At 32.2% G+C, this 20,892-nt stretch overlaps 1 protein-coding gene across 1 annotated transcript in view; it reads left to right on the top strand.

The window, feature by feature from the left end:
* Positions 1 to 20,892, top strand: part of Dach2 (dachshund family transcription factor 2) — a 497,550-nt gene that overhangs the window by 407,095 nt on the left and 69,563 nt on the right. Inside the window, exons 7-8 of the mRNA XM_027932544.2 lie at positions 10,091 to 10,226; positions 12,947 to 13,030. Coding sequence (XP_027788345.1) covers positions 10,091 to 10,226; positions 12,947 to 13,030 — 220 coding nt within the window. The remainder of the gene's footprint in view (positions 1 to 10,090; positions 10,227 to 12,946; positions 13,031 to 20,892) is intronic.

A 20,892-nucleotide genomic window follows, 5' to 3' on the forward strand; every position in this document is an offset into this window, starting at 1 on the left:
TAAAAGTAAATTTAAAAAAAGAAATATGAAAAGTGATATCACTTTTAGAGGCTGAGATTTCTAAAGAAAAACATATTATAGTTTAATATATTTTCTTACCTCCATGGATTTAAACAATTAACAATGAATCTTAGGTGTACATAATATTCTTACTATATTGTGGCTATCTAAGATGATAGCCATTCATGGAATATGTCTGTTTAAATTTAAGTTAATTAAGTAAAATTAAAACTCCAATTTCTAAGTTGCAATCAGCCACATTTTAAGGGCTTAATAGCTACATTCTGCTTTGTGGCTAAAAGATCAGACAGCACAAATATAAATCTATATTTTCATCTTTTCAGAAAGTTTCTGAAGTAATGGATATGCTCTATACATTCTTCAGTTAGTTTCTGAAATGATGGAAAAACTCAACACATTATGTAGGGTCAATGAAATGTCCAAACCTATCAGTCATCTGTGAAAAAAGTTCTGATAATACTGATTAACAATCAAAAAATGTATTGCAGTTAGTCTTTCAGTTGCTCAGAAAGAATATTTATTGCTAAATATGTTTAATTTCAAATATTTTAAATTTTATTTTCTCTGAGAAACCAGAGACAGAGAACACATTATTCACTGATGTAACAAATGGGAAATGCATGCAAAGGGATATGTTACACTGACTTATTAAAAATAAAAATAAAACATAGGACCTCCAAATATTTGTAGAATTATATACTATTTTCAGCTAAAACTCTCATACTCTGTTAGCCATATAATATCTATTCGGAAGCAGAAATCTGAAATCATTGGAGTAGTATTATTTAAAAATAGGCTCTTTGCCTGTCTTTGAATTCTATTTTCAATATTTCTTGTTATGTGACATTAGACAAATTAATTAACCTAACTTCATCTCAATTTGTCTGTCTCCCAATGAAATGGGAATGGTAATTGTACCTACTTCACCTACTTCATAGATAATGTGATGCTAAGAAATAATGTAATGAGCGAAATAAAGTGATAATGTGATAATGTGATGAGAGAAAACATATAATACAGAACAGTGTTTGGCATGTAATAAATATTTAGTGTATATTAGCTAACATTATTTTATTTATTTCATGTTCCAGGATCCATGTAGAAATAGTAATAAGTAGGAATCAATATCATAGCCAAGGGGTAGCCTGAGACAGCAGTAGCTTCATATATATATAGATTCTTCTGTGAATCTCTCATCAGTACCAGGATCAAGGGTGTCCCCACCATTGGATTCTCTTACAGGTATTTACCCCTTTCTCTAGAGAGCATTTGTTCACATTAATGGCACATTCCACAAAGGAAAAATTAAGGCCTGGTGATAGAGTTGCCCATTTTAATATCAAATCTGACCTGATTTATGCTTTATTATGAATAATCTTTGAAAATGTATATCTGAATTATTCAGTCTTTAGTTTGGACTATAGGCATCTACATGCCACAGGAAAATACTCATAGACTTTTTTTCTATTTCTAATGTGTTATATTAGGCACTCAATAAATATTTGTCACATGAATGAATGAAAGCTAAGAATTCACTAGATGTTAAACTTTGGGAAGTTTTTACAACATAAACAATCATTATCAATACAGGCTTTAATTCCAAAAGTAGAAAAGACATTACAAGTTAAAAATAAATGTTTGTGATTATTATTGTTCTTACTTTCCCAGACACTAGTTTGAGAATATTTTTATGCCAAGCACATAGTAGCTTTTAGTTCTGACTCAGATCCCTTTAGTGTTGGCTCAGCTATTAACATTTGTAGCTAATAACTAATATAGCCATAATATGAATTGGAAATTGCATTATGATCATTAGGCTTGAAAGACTATTCATCCTTTAATTATATCAAAATTCTAAAAGCAAATGTATGTAAAATACTTGACTGGTATGAAAGTTTATTACATCAAAATTCTAAAGGCAAAATTATATAAAATACCTGACTGGTATGAAAGTTTATTCCCTATTTCATATTTCAGAGTATAATATGACATTTTCCCCCTGTATTTGTGGGACACTTTATAATGTCAGTGTACTAAAGTTTTCTCTGATAAATAAATTTAAGATTTTTAAGTAGAAAGTGATTATTTGGCTGTTTACCAATGCCATCTGATTAGCTGTGTTTTTTGTTTCACTGAGCAGCTGGCAATTAATGAATTGATAGGAAATGGTCACAAGGCAGTGGCATTAGCATGTGAACATCTGGTATTAAAATTAGTCAACACAGAGCAGGGTTTTGTGATAATTCAAATTCACTGAAAAAAATCACTACTTGAATCTTATTTGAAGGTCTCTATGGAAAGACAAAGCTATTAGTATCTTTTACAACTTGAGATGAAGATACATTGAATGAAAATTGAAGGTCTTTTGTGTTTGTTTGTTTGTTTGGGTGGGTGGGTGGCAGACTTCCAAGCCTACAACATAATTTGGAAACTATGCATTTTTCCTTGAATATCGATTCTCCCACTTCAGACCATTCACATGCTATGATTATGAGCAGATATAATGGATGATTCCCTTCATCTCTCAGCTTCTTCCTCAACAAACTCATCACACTGAAGAGGTGAGAGGGTCTTTTTTCCAAACATCACATAGGTCACAAATAGGGTGTACCTATGAGTTTAGATTTTTTATGGTTATGTGTTCCAGGTGCAACTACAAACTGGCATCATTTCTTATGCACAGTATTATATTACCTTTATAAATCCAAGATTAAATTTTGCCTTCAAAATCACTGTAGAATGAAACCTCCCAATATCCAGAGTTATGTTTTCTGAGTGGTAAGTTATTTAATTACTTTTGGAGAGGAAGTATTGTAGATTCACTGTTTAATGAACTAATATAGATAGATAGATAGATAGATAGATAGATAGATAGATAGATAGCCAGTTTTTCCCACCTGAGTTCTTAGAAACTGCTATAATTGGTGATTGTGGAAAACAGAGTGCCACAGTCTGGCTGGGCACAATTCACAAGCCACTTATCAAGCACAAACAAACTTTATTTTTAGAACACACATACCACACCACAAGAGCTCTTCAGGAATTCCCTCAGAGCCCAACTGCCACCACTGGCTTCCCACAAGCCTCTCAACCCCCCCCATCCCTCCTGCTCTTGAGGCCGATTGGCTGGGTCTCGTGGGCGGACCCAAAAAAAGTCCCCCAATGAGCAGCTCCGTTGTCTGAAAGGGCGGGGAAACAGCCCAATGAGCATCACCACAGAGGAGCCAATAAGCTGGCAGCTAGAAGTTTGCTGGGGCCGCTGTGAGCCAATCATCAGCTGGCAGCTGGAAGTTTACTGGCAGCTGGAAGTTTGCTGGGGCCCCTTTGGCTGTGGCTCTCATCATCTCCCCCTCTCTGTTTAAACAACAAGCATGTGGCTTAGGGATCGTGCCTGCCTTAGGTTGTCCAATATTACATATGGTTCTTACTCGTTACCAGATGAGCTGACCTCAAGGCATCAGCCTCCTGTCTTAGGTTGGTACCATTGCAATTGGATCTTACCCGTCATTGACTACCATCCAGCATACAGCCACACCTGTGGATAGGTCTTTGTACCAGCGGGGGGGTGAGGTTCTTTGCCTCACCTCTGTTGGCCCCCAAATTTTAGCTGAACGACCATCACAAGCAAAAGGGAGGAGGATACACCAAGCCAATTGATGGCTCCTTTTGGAAAAATTGTACCACTGATGACACCATCAGCAAAAATACCCCAACACTACCACAAGTCGCTGCACCAACAGATAGTTCACAATGCATACAAGTGAATTCACAATGCATACAAGTGATACATAGTCCAGGCAATCCTGTATGTGCCCTGATATGTCCTATAAAGAATGGATCTTTTCTGTCCCAGATTAGACTTTGTATAGTGGAAAGCAAAGAGAAAACAGTAGAGGAAAGGGAAATCCTACCAGCACCTTCAAGGGATACTATAGCATTAACTATATACTGACTATCAGAAAATAAATACAGAATCTTTAAACATCACAAAAGCTTGTAATACTGCATTAAGCTCTACCTTTTGAGCTGATTGTTTGGGTACTAAAAATGTAAAAGTTTGATCAGGTGTAACTATTGCTGCTGTACCATTATTTGACCAATCAGTGAATATATTTGGAGCATTCATGATAGGTGTTTTTCTTGTCATTTTTGGAAAAATTACAGGATGCAATGACCAAAAAGACAATAAAGGATTAGATGGTAAGTGGTTATAAAATGAAACATTAGATTTGCATATGATTATTGCCCAAGTATTTAACTCATTAGCTAACTCATCAATTTGATCCATAGTATATGGAGTAATAATTTTATTGGGAGAAATTCCAAACACTCCCTTTGCTGCTTTTATTCCTTTGAGTATTAATTGTCCTACAGCCTCAGGATACCTAATAAGAATAGTGTTAGGAGAATAAGATAAATGTATCCATAATAATGGACCTTCTTGCCAAAATACTCCTGTAGGAATATTTTTTGTTGGTAGTACAATAAATAATAAAGGTAAACTTATATCAATTCTATCCAAATGCATATTTTCCATGTATGTTTCAATGATTTTTAATGCCTTTCTTGCTTCAGGTGTTAACATTCGGGTGAATTTGGATCTGATGGACTTTTTAGGATATCAAATAAAGGTCCCAACTCTCCTGTTGGTATACCTAGATAAGGCCTTATCCAATTTATGTCTCCTAATAACTTTTGAAAATCGTTAAGTGATTTGAGTTGATCTACTCGTATTTGAATTTTTGGTGGACGGATCATGGTTGAGGATAATAGAACTCCTAAATAATTAATTGGAAAATTTAATCATACTTTATCTATTGCTATCTCTAGATTATAATTTTTTAGTAAGTTTGTAAGTGTGGCATAACATTCTAGCAATGTGTTTTTATCTTTGTGTGCTAATAATACATCATCCATATAGTGAAATATTTGTAGTTCAGGATTTTGATTTCTAAGTGGCTGGATTACTTTGTTAACATAAATTTGACACATAGTTGGGCAGTTAGGCATCCCTTGAGGGAGTACTTTCCATTCATATCTCTGATCAGGACCTTCATGATTCAGTGCAGGGATAGTAAATGCAAAACATGGACTATCCTCAGTTGTTCCCCATGCGGGCCACCAAATGCCGCAGTCTGGCTGGGCACAATTCACGAGCCACTTACCAAGCACAAACGAACTTTATTTTTAGAACACACAGGCCAAACCACAAGAGCTCTTCAGGAATTCCCTCAGAGCCCAACTGCGCCACGGGCTTCCCACAAGCCTCTCAACCCCCCCACCTCTCCTTCTCTTGAGGCCAATTGGCTGGGTCGCATGGGCGGAGCCAAAAAAGTCCCCCAATGAGCAGCTCCCTTGTCTGAAAGGGCGGGGAAACAGCCCAATGAGCATCACCGCAGAGGAGCCAATCAGCTGACAGCTAGAAGTTTGCTGGGGCTGCTGTGAGCCAATCATCATCTGGCAGCTGGAAGTTTGCTGGGGCCACTGTGAGCCAATCATCAGCTGGCAGCTGGAAGTTTGCTGGGGCCCCTTTGGCTGTGGCTCTCAACAACAGAGTAATTCTTAAATTGGTTCATAATGACACACAAAGTGTCATGCTTTTAATCGTATTCAAAAATAACAACTTTGGACATCAAATTTTTCTCTAGAATTAGGGGTAAAGCAAATTAATAGTAACAATGCAAAGTTTTTTCTTTCTCCATCCCTTATTTTATTATTAAAGACTGTCAAGTTACAATCTGCTCTCCTTCTGCAGAACTCTTGTGATAGTACAGAAGGAGCACATCAATTGAATATGAAATATCAAGACAAATACAGGAGTAAAATAACTAGAATTCATATAAAATTCCAAAAGCCACTCCTCAGCAATGAAATGCCATTCAATCCTTTAGGAACTCATTAATCGATTAACATTTAGAACAGTAATTACAGGGAGAGTTGAATTCAAGTTAAATAAAACTAACAAGACCAATTATGTATTATATAAAACCACTGAATGCTTGATAAGGATCAATAAAGTAAAGTACCAGAGGCAACAAGTCAACATTAAAAGAGTGAAACACATGTGCATGTACATATAACACACGTGATAGAGATGTTTAATACACATATATTGGTGCTTCATAAACTCGGGGTATGCCATCATATTTCCAAAGAGGAAAAGGGATATATCGACATGAAATAAATTATCTCTATGAAAATGGTGAGTTGATACTTTATTGGCAATAAACTGAATCTTAAACCAAATTGAGTGTGATAAACCTGCATTTTTGAAGAATTGTTCCTGTTCTTTATGAAGAAAGAGTATATGCTTTCAAATGATTTAATATGATGAACATCTCCTTCTACTATTTGTGATATCTCAAGACAAAGAAAATTGTATGATATAGGAGGTTAATGTATGTTCTAATTAATAACAATTCTTGAAGTATACAATACATGTTAGAATCTGAGTTGTTATTTAAGATTATTTTACTAATTGCAGGAGTAAATAGTAATTTGATTGTTTTAGAATTATCAATTTTGGAAATCTTTCTTCTTTGCTTCTTTGAATCTGGAGATTGCTGTGGTGTTTTAGAGGAGCTACAGCTGTTTTTGATGGGTCACAAATGAAATGCATGAAGAGTAAGTGGGTTGTAAAAGTCATAAATGCCACATAAAATGAAGTCATCAATGAGTTAAAAATGATTGGGGTTTTAGATTTGCCATTTTCCTTTTTAAATGTCCTTATTGATTTGTTGCAAATAGTGCTAACCCTGTATTTGGCAAATGGTGAGGACATTATTACTTGTGTTCTCATTTGTAATAAAACAGATTAACTTGCTGTGAAATTTTAACTAGGCTGAGACACAACAGTAACCACCTAATGAACCAAAACACATTGCAGTTAAGTAGCTAAATAGATGCATACTGATTATAGGGCTGAAAAATGAATGTTTACTTGCAAAGAAGACATTGTTCATAGAACTATCATTATTTGAGAAGCAATTAAACATTTCAGTTCTGCACAGATTTTTTTTTGACACAACTAATTCTAAATCAATATAAGATACTGGACTTCTTTAACATGATTTACATGGCAAAAAAAAGTCTGACCTCCAGGCTGCCTTAGGAAAATAATAACAAAAAACTAAACCCAGATTAAATTTAGAAAGGGCAGGCTACAAAACCTTAAAGCAAAACATTGTTTCATGTAAAATATTACTGTCACTCTTAATATTGACTCTCCAAATCATGTTTTCAAGTTAGTTTATATTTTATATAATGTATTGTTGAAAATGGCAAAAAAGGAGTTTGAAGATAATTGATTCAAGCTTATATTTCTCAATCACATGCTAATTTTAAACATGTTGGGGAAATACCTTATTATAGCATTATATTTGTCTTGTTATGTATATAATTTTCTATTTGTGTTGATGTTCTTCCAGTCTTTCTTTACTAAGAATAAGCTTTCATTTTTTATTAGGCAGAGTGGACAAGACAAAGTATAATTGTCATTTGTATCCTCTTATTTTTACAAACTCTCTATTGTATGAATCACTGAAAAAATTTTCCATTTTTATTATGGAGGCATATAATGCTGCATGTGTGATTCCCTTTGGCTATTGTACAGTGCTTTTGTTTCATTAATTGTATTTTTGTATAGTAACTTCTGTAATTTTCCCTTATCCATTAATTGGGAGATCCATTGAATTATATACATATGTATGTATATGTATATATATACATATATATATATAGATAGATAGATATATATAAGAAAATTGTCATTGTTAGAATTCAAAAATTCAAAGACAATTACTGAATGCTTTTCACTTTATGCACATATTTTGGTATGAATGAATGTGACAATAAAACAGTGAAAGAAACAAAAAGGGCTTCACATATGAAATTTTTTATTGTGGGTGTGAATGTGTATATGTATATACTATCTGGAGAATATGTTTTTAACCATGACAGTTTTGGTTGGCTTTCAAAACTAATGAACTTCTACTCTCTTAAAAAAATGAAAGGATGTGTGGTGTGAGGGATGTATAGATATTTCTGTCCATCCCATATTATCCCTCCAAAATTGAATAGAATTATTGTGGAGAGAACTTGATCATTTTCTTCTGTCTAATTTATATATTGCTTTTGATTGTTCCTCATATACATTACAACCAGATGTTTTCCTGTATACTTAATATAAATAAGTTCCTTCAGCACATTTCTCTGCTTAAAATATTGTTTTTAAGGCATGACAATAGCTATGAAGTCTTTATACTGTATATTTACAATTATTGCTATTTAATTAGTGCATAAAACTGAAATTACTATATGAAAATTCTACAGTTCATTTCACAAAAGTTATTGAATGTTAACTAAATGCTAGGCAATAATGTAATACACCATATAATAATGAACATAATATATTGATGACTGTATTAGTGTTCTAATACTGCTAGAACAAATTAACACAAATTCAGTGGCTTAAAATAATACAAACTTATTATCTTACAGTTCTGTAGATCAGAAATCACAAATGGGTCTCACAAGGTTAAAAGCAAAGTCCTGATAAAGTTACATCCTTTCTGTAGGTTTCTTGCCTTTTCCATTTTCTATAGGTCACTCATATTTATTGGATCAAAGCCCCTTTCTTCTACCATCAAAGACAGCAATGTTGCATCATTGTGATCCTCCTCTTCTCTTTTCTACTTTTAAGAAGCTTTTGATCATATTGGGAGCATCAAGATAATTTCCCAATATCCAATATGATCTCTCTATATCAAAATTCTGAATGACCACTCCAAAAGTCCTTTTGGTCATATAATGTAGTATATTCACAGGTTTTGACAATTAAGATGTGGAATAGACATCTTCAGAGAAAGGGTGGCATCATTCTGCCTGATGAAATGACAGACATTGCAAAATGTTCACAACAGCTAATGAAATAATAACTTTTAATTCTCATGTCATTATATTTGCATTAAACAATCACTGTTTTTCTTTAGGGGGTTTATAAATTTTGGGCCTCATGCAAAATCAATATGAAAATGAACATGTACATTTTCAATAAACTAATTAAATAAACTAATTCTTGATGCTATGATGATTTGAATACTGATGTTATAATTATAGATAATTAGAATATTTAATTTAAGAAATGTATTATGAATGAATTAAATATTTTATAGAACAAATATTCCCTGACCCAGCATGTCTATCATTCATTCTTATTGCATATGTGCACAAACATTGCAATTTGATTATTTTATTGATCAAATTAACTGAAATGATGCAGTATTATTCAATAATTTCTCATGCATAAATATGGCAAATAACATCAGTGTTTTATAACAATGTTTATAATCTCAAAAGTCTTGAAAGCCATAGCAGATAGAAGTGTATAAAAATATTTGCTTTTAATTCAAATTAATTATTTAAAACTATACAAATCTAAGTGATACTAAGGAACTGACAGGATCTGTTTGAAAAAAAAAAAAAAACCATCATTGTATTCTGTGACTATAAAAACAATTAATATAATTCAGCACCAGGTCCCGAGGTCTAACAGAAAAAAATGTATATCATAGCCATGATTTTTGTGCAGAAAAATTAAGAATGTACTAAGTTGTCACTATTTATGAGTTTTTCCCAGGGCTTTCAGCTCTTTACATCATGTAGATCTTCTTTTTAGTCAGATAGTAGTATCATTCTCCAGGCCTTGTTATGAATTTTACATCTTTCAAGAAACTTACAATAATAACTTTAATTACATACCTAAGTTTATAATTATTTATTATTGTTCTAGAAAATGAAATGGAAATTAACTTTTCTTGAGTCTCCTACATGTACCCAGAATGTCTTTGAACTCTTTTGCTTTCTGTTACTTAACTCTCACAATATCCCATTAAACTCACAATAATGGAAATATGTTTTTGTCTAAAGATTTATATTTAAGACCAATTACTGTGGATATGTCCACTCACTTTCAGGATAAGAGGTCAACATTTCAAATCTTATAGACTCAACCATCTTGAAAAACTTGGCATACACATGGCATTTCCTTTTATGTTTTCTCTTGTGGCAGGAGCGGATCCCAGAGAGCCCTTCTCCTGCTCCCTCCCTGGAAGAGAGCCATCGCCCTGGGAGCCAGACCTCCTCCCACCCCAGTAGCAGTGTGTCCAGCTCTCCCTCTCAGATGGATCATCAGTCAGAGAGAATGGGTAGGTATTTTTGTTGAAATAAGTATTGGAAGATATTTGTTCAGGAAATTCCTCATTAGGCAATGGATAGGGGAGAAAGAAGCTGAAGAAGCTGACTCTTCCTTAACATACATGGCTTTTTGAAGTGGTCACTTTTTATTGCTGAAACAACATGACCAAAAAAATGAAACTTAAATTGTCAGAAATTTGTTCTGTGCAAAGATATTTCTTTATTGTATCATAAAATCTCATGAGAACAATATCATAGGATTGTTGGTAGAATATATGTTAGCTCAATGTTATATTGGTAGATAAGAGCTATTGCATTATAATACATTAGCATTGCATTATTCATAGCATTATTTGGGATAATGGAAGGTAAAATATTCTTTAGGCAGCTCATCTTTTAAGAGTGATTAAAAAGTAATGCAATATATAATAGACCACAGTCTTAAAAATTTGGATCACAAATATTGAACATGCTTTTCTCTACATTTTTTATTTTTTCAGAAATCTTACACCATAGATAATATTCCAGAAAATTGTAGTACAATGGTGTATCAGACACTTGAATATAGCCATAGGTGTAACAGTAGATATAATATCCTGGGTATGATGTATAGTCACCATGAGTTTCTTTATGATATGGAAAGGATTATCCTCCTGATGACTACACTGAATCTTTGGAGGTCTTATGGGATAATATGTGTAAAACATTTCAGAAGTTTGAAAAGCTAAGGAAATATGAGGTGATAAATATTACTTTTCTACATGTGACTTTACCTTGACTGTTTATCATCTCCTACTATTAGATATCACTCATGTATACAGAAATTACTGGGTACATTCAGCTGTAACTCATTCTCATTTAATATACAGTAATTATGGATTAACTGACCTAGGTAAACTCTTCATTAATTTTTTATATCTATAGAAATCAATTTTCTATATGTCTGTTTTCTTTAAGGAAATCACATTTTCTTTTCTTTTAGTCTTAGTATGGGTATGTTAGGTATACTTTATGTATGCAAATCTCATAATAGTGACTGATTCCAGGCTTTCCAAAATAATATGTGTGTGTGTGTGTGTGTGTGTGTGTTTTAATGGGAGGAGATAAATTTACAGGATTTCAGAAGGCATTCAGTTCTGCTTTTGTTCTGGAGAAGGATGAAGGCAATTTCTCCCTTGTGGAAATTAACCCAAGTCTCACTTAGGCTGCCAAAATTATACATTTTTTGTAGATTTCTAGCTTCATAATGCATTCTTTGATTCTTAAATCTGGCTCTATATTATAATCACTGGTACATTTTTTTACAACTATGGATGTTCAGGCCAAACAGTCTGGGTTTGATTCACCTGGTCTCGAATATAGCTTGGGTAGCAGTGTTTTGATTTGCTTTTTTATTATCTCCTCAGGGGATTCTAAAATGCATACCCATTTAAGAAACAGTGAGGTAGAGCTTGAGGATTATGGCCCTAAGATGAAAGTTTAATTCTTGAAAGAGGTGAACAAGGTTTTTAGCTTTACTCTGTTCTATGAATAAAAACTACCTGGTTCTTACAATTTTATATATGACTGATTCAAGGGGGTCTTGGTAAGACAAGAGGCTACAGCTGAATTATTACTGATGAACCAAGAAACTAAATTTTACACTATGCTGTTGGGATAATCCTTTTATTGTTGAAGGTGCAGGATAGTGAAAGAAAGAGGGGGGAGAAGGGATACACCCACACCCACACCCACACCCACTATATATATATATATATATATATATATATATATATATATATATATATATATAGAGAGAGAGAGAGAGAGAGAGAGAGAGAGAAAGAAAGAGAGAGAGAGAGAGAGAGAGAGAGATGTAGATATATAGTATTATTTATTGAGTGTTGGCTAAAAGCAGAGCACATAAAGATATATACTTAGTGAATAGATATATCATAAGAGAATATTTAGCTCATGTTTAGAAGTAAAATCAAATATTTCCAAAAAATCATAATATATTACAAAAAATCTTGAAAACATAGTACATTTCTAATTCATATGACAGTAATTAAACTCTATATGTACATTCTATAGTTGTTCAAGCATGATAAAAAGCTGATTTATAAATGAGTACAATGTTTTGGTGTTTCTTAGCTTTAAAGTGACCATATCTTATATATAAAGTTTTAATAAAATATAAATTCACAGTTGAAAGGACAAACTCAGAAAATTAGCATGATTTTTCTCTTTCAATATAGATATACTGTGAAGAACTGCAGTAGTTACCAGAAAGTTATATTTTATCTGTTAGTTTTTCAATATGTGATATTTGAAAAAAAGTTTCCATAGTTTCCATAGTAAATTAAATGTAAAATTACTTTTAACATTTATTTATATGATCTATTAAAGGATGGATTATTTCCAGAAACATTTTGGGAAATATGTTATTAATGATGGAATTAAATAGATTTCATATAGATTTTAAAAGATAAGCTATTTTAAATGCTCCAAATAATATGTTGGCAATTATATAAGTGCTATATATTAATTTTACTATAAAATTGAAATGGTTAAACATCTTGTTAATTTTAAAATTATATGAACATAAGACTAATAAAAAAGTTATACTGTTACAGAGGTACAAGTATATAAAAATCATGTTATTAGAGAATATTATCCATTTATGTGATGCTCTTCTGCCTTTCTTGGTATTTTGCATCAAGAATCACTCAGTTACATCTCTTATTTATAGTTATGATGCCCAACAATAGAGAGGAACTTATTGTTGATCATGATAATGGACCAACCATCAAAAAATTCCAAAGGGATAATAAAGGTAAAATGATTTTTGCTTATTTGATGTACATATAAATATCAGATACTAACTCAATTAACATATCAGTTTTGTATATTGTATCCATGTTTCCTAATTCAGAATAAATATATATGGCTTTGGGTAAATTGTTTTAGTAGTAAAAAATGTATTTGCCTGAAGTTTGTTTATTAATATTATAATTTACCTATCTACCTGAAAAATTTATGTGCATGTGGTCAAAAATCTCACCCTAAACACTTTCATTATAACTATTCATAGACATGTGATGCCTCTCTTTGTGTATGTATGTACATAAACGTACATACATACACACATATATATTTTTATTATATAAATAATTCACCATTTGTTGTTATATTTACAAAAACTGAGTTGGTATAATGGGGTAAAGCTGCTTTCCTCAACCCTCAAAAGCAATCTAACTTGATCATTTCAAATGGAAGCTGTTTTAGTATATATTTTTGTTGCTGTGTCTTAAAGGCCTAACTAGAGAAATTTTAAAGGAGGAAAAGTTTATTTAGGGACTCACATTTTCAGATAGCTGACTCCATTTCTCTGGGCTGAAGGGGAGGCACAACTTTATGCCAGAAGGGTGTGGAGGAGGAAAGCAACTGAGGGCTGGGGACATCTCTTCAAGAAGAAAGGGAGGAGAGGGGGAGAGAGAGAGAGAGAGAGGGAGAGAGAGAGAGAGAGAGAGAGAGAGAGAGAGAGAGAGAGAGAGAGTGAGTTAGAGTTCTCTCCTCACTGTGACAAATATAAACCCCAAAGGCATGCCTCCAGTGACTCACCTCCACTCACCTCCTCTCTATCTGCCTACCTGCCTACTATTGCCACACAGATAACCCCTGTCAGTGGATCAATGCACTGATTAAGTTAAAGTTCTCATAACCCAATGATTTCACCACTAAGCTTTCTTGTATTGTCTCACACATAAACCATAACCAAAGCTTATAAGGTTAATCTACTAAGTATTTATCTGGAATACAAATAAATATGACCTCAACATGGCTTTTAATCTGCCAAGGTGCAGGTGTTATCTCTGTGCAGTATCCAGTTTTGTCTTAGGATATCTGTTTAAAGAAGGTAAGGAGAGTAAGAATTTCAAAGGGATGCTCTTCTGAAATGAAAACTGAGCACAACTTTGTTTAAAAGGTTACAAAGATAGGATTTAAAAGGAAAATATATAATCATATGTTATCGACCATCATTATTGCTGTCATCATTAGTTATACTATAGCTAACATGTAAACTTATCAGATTTTTAGATGGTCTGACAATTTTAGTACAGTTAGGGAATCTCCACTAAAGATGCTCATAATATGTAGAAAATACTCCATGAGCTGAACAGTTAAGGGAATTTTTTTTTCTTTCTTCTCTAGGCTAAACTTGCTTCATAATTACCTAGATGAGCATTTTAGTCGGAATTTGGAATAGTGTATGATTTTAATTTCATCGATCCATGGTTGGTTTCCTTGCCACATGTTTTGTCTTTTCTTAGCCAGACACTGAAATGCTATACCCTCTGGGGCTCCAAAATGCAAATGATTTATTTCAGAATAGTTGTCAGAATAGAAAAAGTCAGGTTCAGTATATTAAACTACCCAAATTCTTATACAGGTAATGAAATTCTAGTTAAAGATGAAGCTTCATTCATAACCCAGCAACAATTTGTTCTGGAGAGCCCTTTTCTACCATACCATGACTATTTGAAGGACAGCTTAGTAGTAAAGCACTTTTCCAAGGAAAATCTCAAGCTGTACATGACACATATGATTCCATTGGAACTGTAAACTCCATAAGTCAAAATGGCATTAGGACTGGTTATATGCTGCAGAGCTCAAGTATACACTATTGTGTCTTATGAAAAATCAGCTGAAGCCTTGGTACAGATGTATGATAACAGATTTTCATAAAATACACAGTGGTATTTATTGGCATTTCTGAATTTCTTGCTGTAGAATGGTGCAGCTTTATACATTTCAATCAAATAATTTGGTCACACATCTTGATGAGGATCTTAATAAACAGGAGTGGTGTATTAAACTGCACCCCAGTTATGGTGAAAACTTTATTTTTCAAAAATTTCCTGTAGTTGTAGATGGACAGCATTCCTTTATTTTATTTGTTTATTTTTATGTTGTGCTAAGGATCCAAACCAGTGCCTCACACATGCTAAGGAAGTGCTCTGCCACTGAGCTACAGCCCTAGCCTGGAAAATTTATTTTTAAATGAGACTTTCTATAATCAAGTTCTATCAGTTATATTTGGTTTAGTTATACAAAATATATTTTACTAAAATAGATTTTAGATGTTTAAAGGGAACGAATTAAAGTAGAAGTTTTAACATTTATTAAGTATGACAAGTAAGCAGTTCATGCAACTGTGGAAAACATATGTTTTCACATCTGTTTTGAATAATATCATCATAATTTAAAAATAATTTGTAGCTCATGAAATTATAAAATGCCTACTTTGTTATTATGAAAAAAATTATAAAACTGACAAAGTAGTGATAAAGTCTGCTTCATATAGCCCACCTCCTTCTTCACTTTGTAAAGTGGGGTGATAGTGCAATACACTCTAAAATGATAATTTGCATTTTGCATTAGAGTTTAATATGCATATGTATAAAAGTATATATAATCTGTATTTCCTGATAGCAATGTCCATTTCAACTGAATCCAATATGAATTATCAAACTGTACATTTTTAGTTTCAAATCAACTGTTTTAGTAAAACAGAATATCTGCTTTTTCTCCTCCAACTTCCCCTGTCCCCTTTTCTCTATTCTACTGATCTTTCTTATTTTATTTATTTTTTCAATTGGAGAATTATGGATATTCACAAAAGTAAAATTCACTGTGGTATATTCATATATGTACATATAAAAGTTAGGTCAGATTCATAACACTGTCTTTCACAATCCCATCCTTCCTCCCTTCCTCCCTTCCCTTCATTTCCCTTCATTTACTCCACTGCTCTTTCTTCTTTCTTGTACTTTTAATCCCCCCTTATTTAGGATTGGTTTCCATGTGTCAGAGAAAACATTCAACCTTCGACTTTTGGGGACTGACTTATTTCCCTTGGCATGATAGTCTCCAGATCCATCCATTTACTGGCAAATGCCACAATTTCATTCTTCTATATGGCTCAGTAATATTCCCCTGTGTATATGATCCACATTTTCTTTATCCATTCGCCTAGTGAAGGACACCTAGGTTAGTTTCATAGCTTAGCTATTGTGAATTAAGCTTCTATGAACATTGATGTGGCTGTGTCACTCTAGTAAACTGATTTCAAGTCCTTTGGATACATGATGAGGAGTGTGATAGCTATGTCATATGGTTGTTCCATTCTTAGTTTTCTGAGGAATCTTCATATTGCTTTCCAGAATGTTTATATTAATTTGCACTCACACCAGTAATGTATGAGTGTACCTTTTCTCCCACATCCTTGCCAGCATTTATTCGTTGTATTCTTTCTTTATTTTTTCTTTTAGCTATAGATGACAGTAAAGTGTATTTTCATATACATACATGGTGTATAACTCATTCTAATCAGGATCCCATTTTTTTGTCATTGTATCTAATGTGGTTATTATTTATATTCTTGATAATTGCCATTCCAAGTGCAGGGAGACGAAATCTCAATGTAGTTTTGATTTACATTTCTCTAACTTCTAGAGATGTTGAACATATTTTTATATATTTATTAGCTATTTGTATTTCTTCAAGAAGTGTCTGTTTAGTTCTTTTGCCCATTTGTTAATTGTTTGTGTGTGTGTATGTGTGTGTGTTTTTGTGTGTGTATTAAGTTTTTTGAGTTCTTTATCTATTCTGGGTATTAATTCCCAAGGAGTAGGTGGCAAAGATCTTCTTCATCCTGAAGTCTCTCTAGGCCTACATCCGTTTCCTGTGATATGCATACCCTTTTTAATTAGATGTCTTCCCACTTGTTGATTCTTGGTCTTATAAAATGAGTTCATAGGCTACAGATGAATAGATAATTATTTTAATATCCTTTAAACATAAGAATCTAAACTATATCTCATGTAAAACATAGTATTACTATATTTCTATGCACAAATTTCAGCTTGGTAGATGTTTGTGGCTAAAAACTGGCATTATAATAATTTAAATATGCTCTATTCAATTAGTTGTTTCTTTTTCTTTTTTCCTGAGATATTCTTAGATACTCTTTGATATTCTTAGATAATCTATCAGATGTAGTAACATTTCAGACTATGCAGGTGTTTGGAAATGTATTTTCTGAAAATTATTATTTTCTAAAAGGTATTAATGTATTTTCTGAACATTATTATTTTCTAAAAGGTATTAATGTGTTAAATCAGTTAAAATTCAAATATAATTACACATGTTCTCTATGATGAACTTAAAATATGTAAAGTGAAAAATATAATTTGGTTATATAATATAATCTGTGGTTCTAAATTAAAATGAGAAAAGCAAGAAACATCTGACTACATTTTCTTTAAATTACCTTTATATAAAAAATTATTTAGAATCTGTTATAGAATCATAGTGTGTTACAAAACAGAATTTCTTGTAACCTTCTCCAGGTTTCTCTCAATACCAATATCTTTTGTAAATGTAATATTGTAACAAAAGCACAAAATTTACTTTGGTATGATCTACAATTATTTATTAGTTCACAGTTTATTGTGATTTCATTAGTGTGCATGTGTCCTTCTATGGAATATTATCACGTGTATATTTGTATAACTGTTACCAAAATCAAGGGTTATTCTATAAACATACGAGTATCTCATGGAGTGGGGATATTGCTAAATGTTAAAGTGCTTACCTAGCTTGCCTGAGGCCTCAAATTCAATCTCAAGAACTGCAAAAATCCAATCAAAACAAAATCAACGAACAAAAAACACAGGGGTATCTCTTCTGCTATTCCTTGTCTTACACACATTCTGCCTCCTTGACATCTAATACTTGAAACCACTAATCAAATAGCCATGTCTAGCTTTCCATAATTCTGATATGCGCAGTGATAGATCCTTCTGGTTCAAATTTGGATTTTCCTAATGGTTTGTGAAATTGGACCTCTTGTGCCTAATATCCTCTTTCTTGAAATGTTTCTTCTGCCTTTTTCTAATTTTGTAATTTATTTGTTGTTTTTATTATTATTGGATTTTCAACGTTCTTTATATATTCTACATATATGTCCTTTTTCAGATATGTGGTTTGTAGATATATTTCCCATAGTGGGGTTCTTTTTCTTATTTTTTTTTGTACAGGACATTAAATGCAGGGGTACTTATACTGAGACACATCCCCATCCCTTTTTTATATTTTATTAGAGAAAGGATATTGCTGAGTTGTGTAAGGCCTCACTAAGTTACTGAGGATGGCTTTGAAATCCCGATTCCCCTGCCTCATCCTTAGGAGCTGCTGGAATTATAGGTGTGTGCCACTGCACCCGGCTGCAGATTGCTTTATATGCTTTTAAAAGGGTCTTATTGTAAAATTTTTGATTTTGATAAATCTAATGTATATGTCTCTCTCTATATATATTATATATGCATATATATGTATATACAAGCACGTGTATATATATATATATATATATATATATATATATATATATATATATATATATATATATATTATGGTACTTTTGGGTCAAATCTAAAATCTTTTCACCTATGTCTGGGTCCTGAGGGTTTACTCTTGGGCTTCTTTTTCCTGTAAGATTTAAGGTTTGATTCCTTTAAGACTATGATCTCAAAATTGGCATTGTTTGGTTTTGGCTGGGCAGTCATTTGATGAAATGATACTTTTCCTGTATTGATTTGCTTTTGTACCTTTGTAAAAAGAAGTCAATAATCTATTCTTGTGGAAGGCTATTTTTTGGTTCTCTATTCCATCTATCTGTATATCTATCTCTCTTTCATAACTGCAGTCTTAATTATTGAAAGTACATAGTAAGATTTAAAAAAAAACATATAATTATCCCTTCTACTTTATTCTTTATTTTTCAGGATGTTGTGGCAATGCAAGACTCTGGGCCTTTCTGTGTATTTTTAAATGAGCATATATTTACAAATGTAGTTGCTTGGGTTTTCATAGAAATTACACTAAACCTACATATTAATTTGAGGAGAATTAACATCATTACTGTGTTTTCTTACAATCTATGAACACAGATGTCTTTCCACTATTATATATTTTCTTGGATTTTTTCATCAGCAAACTTTTCTTTTGATGTACAAGTCTTGTACACATTTTGTTAGATTCATGCCTTTTTCAGCATTTGAATAGTTATAATTATTTTTGTATTTCTAAATTAAGCTTCTGTCTTTTGTGGCATATAAAATATTGTTAATTTTTATATATTGATTTTATAAACTATCATTTTACTGAACTTTACTTATTAGATCCGTATGGAATTTTCTACAGACAATCAAGCCATGCCATGTGCAAATAGAGACAGTTTTATTTCTGCCTTTTTTATTTGTATTCTTTTATTTTTTTAGTTGATTTAATATGCTGCCTAGGACGTCCAGTAATATGGACGAAATCATGAAATTGGACATCCTTCACCTGGTCCCGGTTTTTGAAGAAAAATATTGTCAGTTTTTCAACATTATATATGATGCCAGCTGTACATGTTTTGTAGGTATCTTTATCATATTGTAGTTATTTATTTTTATTTCAAATTGAGAATTTTTTCATGAATGTGAATTGGATTTTGTTAAATGCTTTTTCTGTGTATGTTGATAGCATCACATGATTTTTCTTCTTTTACATATTGATATGGTGAACTTGATTAATAGATTTTCCAATGTTAATCTAGGTTGCATACCAGGAATTTATCACATTTGGTCATTATTTATAATTATCTTTTATCCATTGTTAGAGTTGGTTTCCAAAAATTTTGTTGGAAATTGTGAATCTATTATCAGGAGTGATATTGGATGCAGTATTGTTTTTCTAATGGTTTTATCTGTATTTAGTATAAGAGAATATTTGCCTCACCAAGCAATTTTGAAGTGTTCCTTTGTCAATTTTTTGGAATAAATTATGTAGAATTGTTTTAAATGGTTGGTAGAAATATTAATTGAAGTCCTTGTGCACAGACATTTCATTTTGGGGATTTTCTTAAATTTTGGTTCCAATTTACTTAAAAATAACAAGAATACTTAGACTACTTTCTCAGGCTGAGAAATATTTACTAGTTTTCCTTATTGAGGAGTTGTTGTATTTCATCTAACTTGTAGAATTTATATGTTTATTATTTTTCTTTGCTTGTGGTGTCTTCAAGATCTTTAGTAGTACTTTCTGTTTGAATCTTGATATTGCCAATTTATGTTTTCTCTTTTGTCTTGTAATTTTAGCCAGAGGTTTTAAAGTTATCTTTTCAAAGAATCAATTTTGGGCTCTGATTTTCTTTATCCCCCCTCTTTTTACTACTTCTTTGATTTCTAACCTTGGGTTTGTTTTTCCCCCTTTCTGCTTTCTTTGAATTTATTTCACTCTTATTTAAAACTTTGTTAAAGTGCGAATTACATAACTGATTTGACCACTTTCCCTACATTAATATAAGAATTTAGTGCCATAACATTTCTTCTTAGATCTGTTTGGCTGAGTTCTAACAATTTTGGTACATATTCATTTTAATTTAGTTCAAAGTATTTCATACGTTTTTTACTTTTGATCTTTCTATTTTTTCTTATTCTTTTGAATGTTAAATGATTCCTTCCTTTATCATTTCTTTATTGTTTCAAAAAATTTTAGGCCATTCATTTAGGGTAGTTCTTTTGATCATGTTTTTCCCTTTCATTTGTAAAGAATATTTTTACTGGCTACCCAATACTGAGCTGATGGCTA

The sequence above is a fragment of the Marmota flaviventris genome, chromosome X (assembly GCF_047511675.1).
Source record: "Marmota flaviventris isolate mMarFla1 chromosome X, mMarFla1.hap1, whole genome shotgun sequence".
Lineage (NCBI taxonomy): Eukaryota > Metazoa > Chordata > Mammalia > Rodentia > Sciuridae > Marmota > Marmota flaviventris.